The sequence below is a fragment of the Hylobates moloch genome, unplaced genomic scaffold, assembly GCF_009828535.3.
Source record: "Hylobates moloch isolate HMO894 unplaced genomic scaffold, HMol_V3 SCAFFOLD_6, whole genome shotgun sequence".
Lineage (NCBI taxonomy): Eukaryota > Metazoa > Chordata > Mammalia > Primates > Hylobatidae > Hylobates > Hylobates moloch.
The window spans coordinates 126,636,807-126,648,665 of record NW_026652281.1 but is presented as its reverse complement, the minus strand read 5'-3'; the positions used below and the strand labels follow the sequence as shown (position 1 = coordinate 126,648,665).

General features: G+C 45.6%; 1 protein-coding gene across 8 annotated transcripts in view; it reads left to right on the top strand.

Moving 5' to 3' along the window:
* Positions 1–4,933: 4,933 nt before the first annotated feature.
* Positions 4,934–11,859, top strand: part of CSNK1A1 (casein kinase 1 alpha 1) — a 61,324-nt gene continuing 54,398 nt past the window's right edge. For 3 of the 8 annotated variants that reach the window (XM_032158326.2, XM_032158325.2, XM_032158323.2), the window contains exons 1-2: positions 4,934–5,533; positions 6,194–6,300. In XM_032158326.2, the coding sequence (XP_032014217.1) occupies positions 5,411–5,533; positions 6,194–6,300 (230 nt within the window). In that variant the 5' untranslated portion in view covers positions 4,934–5,410. The remainder of the gene's footprint in view (positions 5,534–6,193; positions 6,301–11,859) is intronic. The other 5 variants (XM_058440018.1, XM_058440017.1, XR_009213856.1 and 2 more) reach the window with 4 other exon arrangements.

The window sequence follows — 11,859 nt, the reverse complement described above, 5'->3', positions numbered from 1 at the left end:
ATCTCAAAAAAAAAAAAAAAGAAAGAAAGAAAGAAAAATAAAAATTAGCTGGGCATGGTGGCATGTGCCTGTAATCCCAGCCACTCAAGAGGCTGAGGCAAGAGAATCACTTGCACCCGGGAGGCAGAGGTTGCGGTGAGCTGAGATCGCGCCACTGCACTCCAGCCTGGGCGATAGAGTGAGACTCCATCTCAAAAATAAATAAATAAACAACACTTGGGACACTGACATTCCTAAGGCATTCCATTTTTCTATTTACTTGCACCAAACAATTCTAGAGATTGGCAGGCTAACCTTCTGTTTTTAGCATCCATCTAGACTTCTTGTGCTTGTCTCTATCATTTCACTCAAAGCACATTCTGGCTACCAGTGACCGTTCCTTGAGTAAACACTGTGGCTTTAAAAAAATGGTTTTTGTTTTTATTATTTTAAAACATTTTTGAAGAGATGTGGTCTATGTTGCTCAGGCTGGTCTTGAACTCCTGGCCTCAAGCGATCCTCCTATCTCAGCCTCCCAAAGTGCAGGGATTATAGGCATGAGCCACCACACCCAGCCAAGAAAAAAAAAGTTTTAAAATTCATCTTGAATTCCCTACGAACACAGAAGTAATCCCTGGGATATGATTGTCCTAATTTGTGTTCTACTCTTTCCTTTTTCTCTTTCTTTTGGTAGTAGTTGTGGCTGTAGTCCTGTCATTGCCACTAAGATCTCTATGATTTTGGGCAAGCTACTTTGTCTTACTGGGGCACAAATGATATGTGTGAAAGTACTCTAAATTGCAGGCTGGGTACAGTGGTTCTTGCCTGTAATCCTAGTGGTTTGGGAGGATGAGGCATCAGGATCACTTGAGTCCAGGAGTTCAAGACCAGCCTGGGCAACAAGGCAAGACACTATTTCTACAAAAAGTTAAAAAAAAAATTAACCAGGCATGGTGGTGCCTGCCTATAGTCCTAGCTACTGGGGAAGGTTGAGGGAGGGGATTGCTTGAGCCCAGGAGGTCCAGACTATAGTGAGCTATGGTGGTGCCATTGTACTCTAGCCTGGGTGACAGAGTGAGACTTTGACTCATAAGTAAATTGCAAAGCATTAAAAAATACGATTATGATTATTGAACTAGGTGATCTCTAATACTTCCCTCAAGGTCTAAAATTTTTATTCTACATTTTTGATATTTTTAGTGAATTCCTCTGATCTAAGAGCCAGAAATTGCTCTTTGGTACATTTAAAAGACTCCTTTCTTTCTTTCTTTTCTTTTTTTTTTTTTTTTTGACACGGAGTCTCACTCTGTAGCCCTGGATGGAGTGAAATGGCATGATCTCAGCTCACTGCAACTTCCGCCTCTCGGGTTCCAGTGATTCTCCTGCCTCAGCCTCCCGAGTAGCTGGGACTACAGGGGCCTGCCACCACGCCCGGCTAATTTTTGTACTTTTTAGTATAGACGGGGTTTCACCATATTGGCCAGCTGGTCTCGAACTTCTGACCTTGTGATCCGCCCGCCTTGGCCTCCCAAAGTGCTGGGATTACAGGCGTGAGCCACCGCGCCTGGCCTAAAAGACTCCTTTCATTACACCAAAGCTGCTGCTGATTCAGTAAGTACAGAATGATTTGTGACTTTAATAGCAACACCAAAAACAGGTTATTCTTCTATCTTTTAGGCTGAAAGTTACTGCAAATGATACATGACTTTAAGAAGAAGGCTGAGTCATAGCCAACACCCGAGGACTTCATTTTCTATGTTAAAAAAAAAAATTTGCCATTCTTAAATCCAATAAATTTAAATCTTAAGAAACTGAAATCACATTTGAAAAGGCTAGACCCACTCACATCTCATTTTTGTGCATTTCGCTGGGCACTGTCAGTGTTGGAATAGTGACTATAGCAGGCAGGAAACAAAGGAGGACTCATACCTTATATACAAAAATTATAGAATCGCAGGGTTAGAAGGGTTTCTAGAAGTCATTTAGACCAGTAGAATTTCATGGGCTTACAGAAGTTCTAAAAAAAAAGGTGAGGAGGATTAGACATACAAGTACCTATCATTCATTCATTCATTTATTGAGACAAGTTCTCGCTCTGTTTCTCAGACTGGAATGCCGTGGTTTGATCATAGCTCACAGCAGCCTGGAACTCCTGGAGTCAAGTGATCCTCCTGCCTTGGCCTCCCAAAGTGTTGGGATTACATGCATGAGCCACCGTACGCAGCTTTCAACTTTTTTTTTTTTTTTTTTTGAGACAAAGTCTCACTCTCTTGCCCAGACTGGAGTGCAATGGCACAATCTCGGCTCACTGCAATCTCTACCTCCCCAGTTCAAGCGATTCTCCTGCCTCAGCCTCCCAAGTAGCTGGGATTACAGGCATGCGCCACCACACCCAGCTAATTTTTGTGTTTTTAGTACAGACAGGGTTTCACCATGTTGGCCAGGATGGTCTTGAACTCCTGACCTCAGGTGATTGCCCTTCCTCAGCCTCCCAAAGTGCTAGGATTATAGGCGTGAGCCACGGCACCCGGGCTCAACTTTTAACCAAGCAAGAATATTTTAAAAACCAAAACCATCTACCATCGGCACAATTTTATAAAAGAGCATTTTGATGACACATATGTGAAAAGACTAAATCTCAGAATGAAATATAATGTGAAATCAGATAAATAAATGAAAGATGTATTGCTTACTTTTCTCACATCCTCATAGCAAAGTTTGTTAGCGACTAGTACCTGTCCATACACAGATCTTTGGGAATCACTAATTTAGACCACTTCATGCCCACCCTTACCCCGCCCCTGGCTTCAGTGAGTGTTTTTATCACAATACCAAAATATCCGTCTAAATGTATACCTCATCCCCTAGAACTCCTCAAGCTGAGGAATCCATTAAACTTTGGATGTGTGTGGGAAAATTAGCAGAATAGGAGTGATCTCTGGAAAACTCAAGATGCTTAAACTTGGCTTTTTTTTTTTTTAGACCAGAATTAATTAATTAATTTTTTAGATGGAGTGGAGTCTCGCTCTGTCTCCAGGCTGGAGTGCAGTGGCACGATCTCGGCTCACTGCAACCTCTGCCTCCCGGGTTCAAGCGATTCTCTTGCCTCAGCCTCCCGAGTAGCTAGGGCTACAGGCACATGCTACCACGCCCAGCTAAGTTTTGTATTTTTAGTAGAGACAGGGTTTCACCATGTTGGCCAGAATTGTCTCGAACTCCCGACCTCAGGTGATCCAGCCGCCTCGGCCTCCCAAAGTGCTGGGATTACAGGTGTGAGCCACCGCGCCCGGCTGCGTTTTAAGATCAGAATTTAACAGCAGATTTTAACTTAGTCAAAACGTGCTTTAGAGTCACCAAAGGAGAATGATGTCTAATAGTGCTGATTTGGGAGTTGGGCACCCTGGGTGTTGGTTGGGCTTTAAAACTTCCTGCTAAACTTCAGGGGAAGTCTCTTCCCCTCTCTCTTCAGTTATCTTCCGAGATGAACCCTATTACTAATTACTTGACCACCTTTCAAAGTTGCAGTTAAAATTCGTCACATTTTTCTTCCATTTCTATTTAATTAATTACTTTTTTTGAGGCAGGGTCTCTCTGTTGCCCAGGGCTGGAGTGCAGTGGCGTGATCTAGTCTCACCGCAACCCCACCTCCCAGGTTCAAGCGATTCTCAGCCTCCCGAATAGCTGGGGTTACAAGTGCGCGCCATCACACCCGGCTAATTTTTGTATTTTTAGTAGATACGGGGTTTCACCATGTTGGCCAGGCTGGTCTCGAACAACTGACCTCAAGCGATCTGCCAGCCCCGGCCTCCCAAAGTGTTGGGATTACAGGCGTGAGCCACTGCGCCCGGCCCCCATTTCAATTTTAATTAAATTTTATTCAGGATAGGTTTAGCTTAAATTTTTACGACTGAGGTCTGACTTAAGATGATCGCACAAACCATGGAGCTTTCTTTTGTGAACACTATTATTATTAAGCCCAATTTTCCCAGGTCAAATTTTGTAAAACAAAACGGTCAAAATTTGATTCTCTGATCGATTTCTAGTAAAAAGGAAAAAAATTACCGTGTAGTTTTAAATGTTGTCAATTAAATTTTGTAATAGTTACCTCTACTCTGTTCAGGTTAATACTGCGGTTTTCAACATGACCAACATACGATTTTTTAAATTTTATTTTATTTTTTGGTGGGGTTGGGGGGGACATAACAGTTTTTTCACTCTTGTTAATTTTCTGTTGATTCCATCTATCCTTAATCTTCATTATGAACAATACACCAGGTTTTCTTCTGAAGATCAAACGTGGTAGTGAGGCAATAATGCAAAGACATAGGATGGCAGGGGGATTCCGGCTTCTTTCTTTTTTCCCCTCCTGCGGAAAGAGGGTCTATAACACTCCGTAGTAGAGAAGACAATTCTAATTATGAAGGGTAATTAGCTAGGCTCTGCTACAACCGAGAGCCCTGAAAGATTCCTCAACGCGGGCTGCTTTTCTCTTCCTCTCCACCAGAGGCGACAGCCTCTTTCCAAACAGAAACTGGGTTGGAATAGGCCGGTCCGGGGGAACAGCCAGAAGAAAGATCAAAGGCTAAAAACCGCCTCAAAGAGCAAAGGTCAATACCCAACTCCTAAGCAGGCCTTAAGCTTTCATCTGCCACGAAACATGAAGGTGACTCCTCCCAACATCGAGACCTGGGGGCCACTCAGCCTTTCAGAGACCCGGCGGGTCCGAGGCGAGTAACAGGTAACACCGGCTGAGCCGCCGCCGACCGGAAGTGGAGGAGAGCCTGGGGCGGGGTGAGGACAGGCCGCAGCACGCCTGCGCAGTCAGCAGGAGTTGCAGCGCTCATGCGCAGCTGGGCTGTGACAGGGTGACGCTCGGAGCGTGGGCCGCGACTCTCACGGATCCGGTTCCGCCCTCTCGCTGCCGATCCTTCGGAGCGAGCGCCCGAGATCCCTTTCCCAGAGTGCTCTGCGCCGTGAAGAAGCGGCTCCCGGGGACTGGGGGCATTTTGTGTTGGCTGGAGCTGGAGTAACAAGATGGCGTCGTCGGCGGAGTGACAGGGGTCCTTCTGGGCCGGAGCCGGCGGCAGTGGTGGCAGCGGTATCGCCGCCCTACCTCACCGCGCCCCTTTTCCAGCCCGCGACGTCGCCGCGCAAGCGAGGCAGCGGCGGCCGCCGAGAAACAAGTGGCCCAGCCTGGTAACCGCCGAGAAGCCCTTCACAAACTGCGGCCTGGCAAAAAGAAACCTGACTGAGCGGCGGTAATCAGGCTCCCCTCGGCTGATTCTGGGCCCCGAACGCCGGTAAAGGCCTCCGTGTTCCGTTTCCTGCCGCCTTCCTCCGTAGCCTTGCCTAGTGTGGGAGCCCCAGAGGCCTCCGTCCTCTTCCCAGAGGTGTCGGGGCTTGGCCCCAGCCTCCATCTTCGTCTCTCAGGATGGCGAGTAGCAGCGGCTCCAAGGCCGAATTCATTGTCGGAGGGAAATATAAACTGGTACGGAAGATCGGGTCTGGCTCCTTCGGGGACATCTATTTGGCGATCAACATCACCAACGGCGAGGTAATTATCTGGGGTGGGGTTCACGATAACGCTGCGCTTTTCCTCATTCCCCCCACCACTACCTCTTACCCCCAAAGCGCTCGGGCCTCTCCTCATCGCACGCACTCGCCAGGGAGTCCAGGGAGCTAGCTTTCCTGGCTTACGAACCTCGCCCGCTGTCTCCCTAAAAGGGTCAAGAACCCGATAGAAAGGTTGGGGGAACTAGTTTCCCAGCTTGTTAAACACGTCCCATAAATGTCCCTTAGCCGAGCTTTTTTTTTTTTTCACCATCTTTTAAGGTGGAAACAGCAAAATCCTCTTTCTGTGATTCCCATGCTTTTTTTTTTTAATTTTTAATTCTACTGGGCCTCTTGTTCCAATTAGAACAGTTTCCGATCGCCTAGTTCCTTAAAAACCTCTCACTACGTTCAGAGGTTGCCTCTTTTTTCTGGATGAATCATTTTCCTGCACTTTAGAGGACGTACGGATTTCGTCACTACCCCCTGAAGAGGCCTTTGAGGCTGGTTGCCTCGTTTTATAATTACCGAGAGCTTTCTCTTTCCAGCTTTTCACTTCTTCCTTGTAGTCGCGACTTGGAGTTTTGCTAATGTCTCCCTCCTTTCCTAAGTGACATTGAATCCGTTGGGATGTTGATGCCATCATCCCCTCTTTCCCCTGCAGGAAGTGGCAGTGAAGCTAGAATCTCAGAAGGCCAGGCATCCCCAGTTGCTGTACGAGAGCAAGCTCTATAAGATTCTTCAAGGTGGGGTTGGCATCCCCCACATACGGTAAGAACCCGGTGCATATAGGCGATCCGCTGAGGGAAGCACGGAATGGGGAAGTGGGTAGAGGCAGGTAATGAGACCAGCTGAATCCGGGTCTTGGTGTTTTAGTTACCTGGGTTCCCTATAGCTGGTGGTTTCCTGTAAGTCAGTCATCTCAATTACTGAGTAAATTTCAGTTTGCCAACTTATTTCATTGTATTACACTGCTACATTTCGCTTCCGTCATTCTCTCTCTTCCCGAGGCTTTCATTTGCAGTTATGCGTGCAGGTCATCTTTGATCCCTACGCGGAAGGGTTGGCTGCTGCCTTTTTTACGGCGGCACGTCTGGTGTACTTAGGTTTGTCCAGTGAAGTGGATTTGAAGGTGCCGAAGCGACCCGGCGGTGTCAGTTCGAGTTGCTATTGGAGCTGGCTTGGGAAATGGCTGCTCTTTTGTTGTGTTTTTGTTCCAACATGTCTTCCTCCTCCGCTTAGAAAATGGCGGAACGACGTGACTCAACCCCATATTCCTGCCCTTTTCTCAGCTTGGGTTCACAAATTATGCTTCCTTGATTCCTCCTTTAGCAGCCCCGAGTGGATTAAACCTTTGAACAGCCAAGAATAAAGCTGCAGGAGGCGGTGTGGGGGTTCGAGGAAGGAGATGGCATAGTGACAATGTTTGTGATATCTGCAGCAGATGTGACACGAAATTGTTGAATTATACTATGTAAAATCCTTTGTAGTTCTTTTAAAAGTGTTAATTACTCTTTCTTTTCGTGAATGGTCATGTTTGGCACGTCTCAGTCGGGACTAAATTTGTATAGGTAGTGGCAAAGGCAGTTTGAGCAGCACCAACTATGTTAAAATTTACTCAAATCAGTTGTATTAACAGAAATCTTAATCACTTAGCCACACTTTGATAAGTAATTTTAACCTGTTGAGTTTGTCAGTAAATCTTCACATCAGAGAAATTGGGGCCTTTGTTGGTGTGGAATATTGGTGAGTGCAAATAACAGTAACGAGGATAAAAGATGACGAGATAGAAAGATATTGTTCTGTCAAATGGTTAACTTTACTTTGGAGGGTTTTAGAGTAATGTTTTAACTTTTGGGATTAAAGAGCCTCTTCATGGAATGGAGACTAAAATATAGTTTAAAGCCCAGCTATTTTCGAGCAACAATCTAAAATAACATTTGCAAAATTATCCAGAATAGGTAAGAATGGTATTTACTGTGTACTGGAGCCTCTTCTTTTTTGAGACGGAGTTTTCGCTCTTGTGGTCCAGGCTGGAGTGCAATGAATGGCACGATCTTGGCTCACTGCAATCTCTGCCTCCCGGGTTCAAGTGATTCTCGTGCCTCAGCCTCCTGAGTAGCTGGGATTACAGGCGCCCACCACCACGCCTAGCTAATTTTTGTATTTTAGTTTCACCATGTTGGCCAGGCTGGACTCGAACTGCTGACCTCAGGTGATCCACCTGCCTCGGCCTCCCAGAGTGCTGGGATTACAGGCATGAGCCACTGTGCCCGGCTTTTTTTTCTTTTGAAACGGAGTTTTACTCTGTTGCCCAGGCTAGAGTGCGGTGGCACGACCTTGGCTAACTGCAGCCTCTGCCTCCCAGGTTCAAGTGATCCTCCTGCCTCAGCCTCCCAAGTAGCTGGAATTGCAGAGCTGCACTACTACGCCCGGCTAATTTTTGTATTAGTAGAGATGAGGTTTTGCCATGTTGGCCAGGCTGGTCTCCAACTCCTGACCTCAGGTGATCCACCTGCCTCGGCCTCCCAAAGTGTTGGGATTATAGGCATGAGCCACCGGGCCCAGAGTGTTAGCCCCTTTTTCTATTCCAGTTTGTATTTTTCATATCTCGAATTAAGGACTGGGTTGCATAGTCTACATGGAAACAACCCAAATAAAACTGTCCTTAAAAAGAGTTCCAGCCAAGCGTGGTGGCTCACGCCTGTAATCCAAGCACTTCGGGAGGCCAAGGCAGGCGGGTCACTTTAAGTCAGGAGTTCGACACCAGCCTGGCCAACATGGTGAAAACCCGTCTCTACTAAAAATACAAAAATGAGCCGGGCATGGTGGCAAGTGCCTGTAATCACAGCTACTCGGGAGGCTGAAGCAGGAGAATAGCCTGAACTCGGGAGTCAGAGGTTGCCGTAAGCTGAAATGGCGCCACCGCACTCCAGCCTGGTGACAGAGTGAGACGCCATCTCAAAAAAAACACAAAACAACAACAACAAAAAAATAAAGTTCCAATGCCGATTTTACAGTTTTAATGGAGAATTGAATGATAAAATGTGCTATTGGTTGTAAATGAGCAAGTAAATCTTTTGGAAGGAAATTGCAAATTTATCTTATGAGGTGAAGATTAAATCTGAGGTGATATAGATTTGAAGTTTCTAAATCATTCTTGCCTTTAAAAAAAAACCTACTGTGTGGGAAAATAAGGCCCCTCACCCCTGATTTGCTTTCCATTACTATAGTTTTTCCTAGAATTTCATATAAATGGAATCATACGATATGAGGTCATTTGTGTCTGGCACTTTTCACTTAACATAATGTTTTTGAGATTCATCTATGTTGGGAGATTTTATAAATTTCACAAATCGGGTTAATTCAAAAAGCATTGAGCATTGTCATTTTCAGTGCTAAACCCAAGTACAGTACATGTCCTTTTATCTGGTAGCTTTTGTTTAAGACCTGATACAGACCCATAAGGGCAATGAGTAATGTACTGAATAAGCACATGAATAAATTAACTTCTGAGCAGAATTATAGTAATAGGTGCCTATTATAAGGTGGTGAGTGCAGAGAGAGTTATGGTTAGTTATAAGCTGTCTATGGGTGAGGCTAAACAGATTAACCTGACTTTCAAGTTAAGGCTTCCTGAGAGAGATGGGATTTCAGGATCTGGCTCTAAGGAAGAAAGCTTGGTGAACTGGTTTGGTAAGGCATCCAAGAATAGATTGTGGCTTCTGGGTGTAGTCTCTAAGGCAGAACACAGTAATTGGATGAGAGTGTGGAAAGCGTAAATTTGCTTTAGGAGTGATAGGGTCAGGTACATAGAAACAAAAGTGGTTCATTGGTTTTAAAGTGAAATGTAAAAAAAAAACCAAAACTGTTTCCACTGAAGCAAAAAGGATGAAGATTTATGTAAACATTCTTTATTGGGGTAGCAACATCTTCCCATCCCCCTCAGTTTGTTCCCCACTATTTCCGTATCACCTATACATGGTACATACTTAATGAATATTTACTCGGAAAGTATTGAATTAAGTTGACTAGTGTTAGCTAGATAAAAGTTATGTGTTATCTATTGTTTTAGAAGTATTGTCACTAATTTAAAAAATTTTAGATTTTGCTGCCTTTATCCTTCATATACAGATTTGTTCAATCCCTTCCCTATGTTTTCTGTTACAAAACTCCCTGTAGGATTTGCTTTTTTTCGTTGTTGTTGTTGACATGGAGTCTCTGTCACCAGGCTGGAGTGCAGTGGTACAGTCTTGGCTCACTGTAACCTCCACCTCCTGGGTTCAAGCGATTCTCCTGCCTCAGCCTCCCGAGTAGCTGGGACTATAGGCACATGCCACCACGCCCAGCTAACTTTTGTATTTTTAATAGAGACGATGCTTTACCATTTTGGCCAGGATGGTCTCCATCTCTTGACCTCGTGATCTGCTCGCCTCGGCCTCTCAAAGTGCTTGGATTACAGGCGTGAGCCACCGTGCCCAGCCAGGATTTGCTTTAAGATACTTTGGTATATCTTACAACAGAGACTGAAAATTACCTGGCCTGCATAGATGACCTGCTTAATCAGGTCCTTCCTGTGTAATTTGAGAGACCTATTGTTAAGAAGCATAGCATCCAGAGTAAAGAGCAAGGATAAGCCGAGCGCCATGGCTCACGCCTGTAATCCTAGCACTTTGGGAGGCCGAGGTGGGCAGATTGCCTGAGCTCAGGAGTTCGAGACCAGCCTGGGCAGTAGAGACAGGTGAAACCCTGTCTCTTCTAAAATACAAAAAAAAAAAATTAGCCTGGTGTGTCGGCGTGCGCCTGTAGTGCCAGCTACTCAGGAGGCTGAGGCAAGAGAATTGCTTGAACATGGGAAGCGGAAGTTGCAGTGAGCCAAGATCGTGCCACTGCACTCCAGCCTGGGCAACAGAATGAGGCTCTGTATAAAAAAAAAAACAAAAAAACAAACAAAAAAAAAAAACAAGGATGAGAGAATGGCATCCATTTTCTTGATATTTTAAGAAATGAAGCTTCCGGTTCTAGGCACTTGGAGAGCCGTGGCTTAAGGTACAGACATGGCCAAGTCCAAGAACCACACCACACACAACCAGTCCTGAAAATGGCACAGAAATGGTGGGCTCCAGGTTCCTGAGGAACATGCACTTTGCCAAGAAGCACAAGACGGGCCTAAAGAAGATGTAGGCCAACAATGCCAAGGCCATGAGTGCACTTGCTGAGGCTAGCAGGGCCCTCGTAAAGCCCAAGGAGGTTAAGCCCAAGATCCCAAAAGGTGTCAGCTGCAAACTCGATTGACTTGCCTACATTGTCCACCCCAAGCTTGGGAAGCGTGCTTGTGTCCGCATTGCCAAGGGGCTCAGACTGTGTGGGCCAAAGGCCAAGGATCAACCAAGGCCCAGGCTGCAGCTCCAGCTTCGGTTCCAGCTCAGGCTCCTCCCAAAGGCTCCCAGGCCCCTACAAAGGCTTCTGAGTAGGTATCTCTGTCTGCCAACCTGAGGACAGAAGGACTGATGCGACCCCCCTGGGCTGCCGTCTTCATGGGGCTGGGGTCCTCCTGTGCTATTTGTACAAATAAACCTGAGGCAGGGAAAAAAAAAAAAGAAAATTCTTGGACCTTGTGAATTAATATGTGAGAGCTCACTTAAAATTACAGTTGACCCTTGAACAATGCTGGGGTTAGGGGCACTGAACCCCAACCCACTCCCACTGTGCCCCACAGTCAGGAATCCAAGTATAACTTTTTTTTTTTTGAGATGGAGTCTTATTCTGTCACCCAGGCTGGAGTGCAATGGTGTGATCTTGGCTCACTGCAACCTCTGCCTCCCAGGTTCATGGGATGATTACAGGCGCGCCACCACACTCAGCTAATTTTTATATTTTTAGTAGGGATGGAGTTTCACGGTGATGGCCAGACTAGTCTCAAACTCCTGACCTCAGATGATCCACCCACCTTGGCCTGCCAAAGTGCTGGGATTACAGGTGTGGACCACTGCACCTGGCCCCAAGTATAACTTGACTCCCCGAAAGCTTAACTACTACTAGCCTAATGTTCACTGGAAGCTTTACCAATAACATGATTGGTCAATAACTATATATATATAAAGCTCTTTACCCTCATCATCCTCACTTTGGGCTGAAGAGGAATAAAAGGGGTTGATCTTGTTTGGGTATCAGAGGCAGAAAAAAACCTGTGTATAAGTGGACCTGTGCATTTCAAGCACCTTTTGTTCAAGGGTCAGCTGTATTGAGTTTCTGTTAAAACCTTTTCTTGTGTGTTCCATTCTAAATTGAATTAAGTTCTCCAAAGGAATAATTTAAAATTTTTATTAT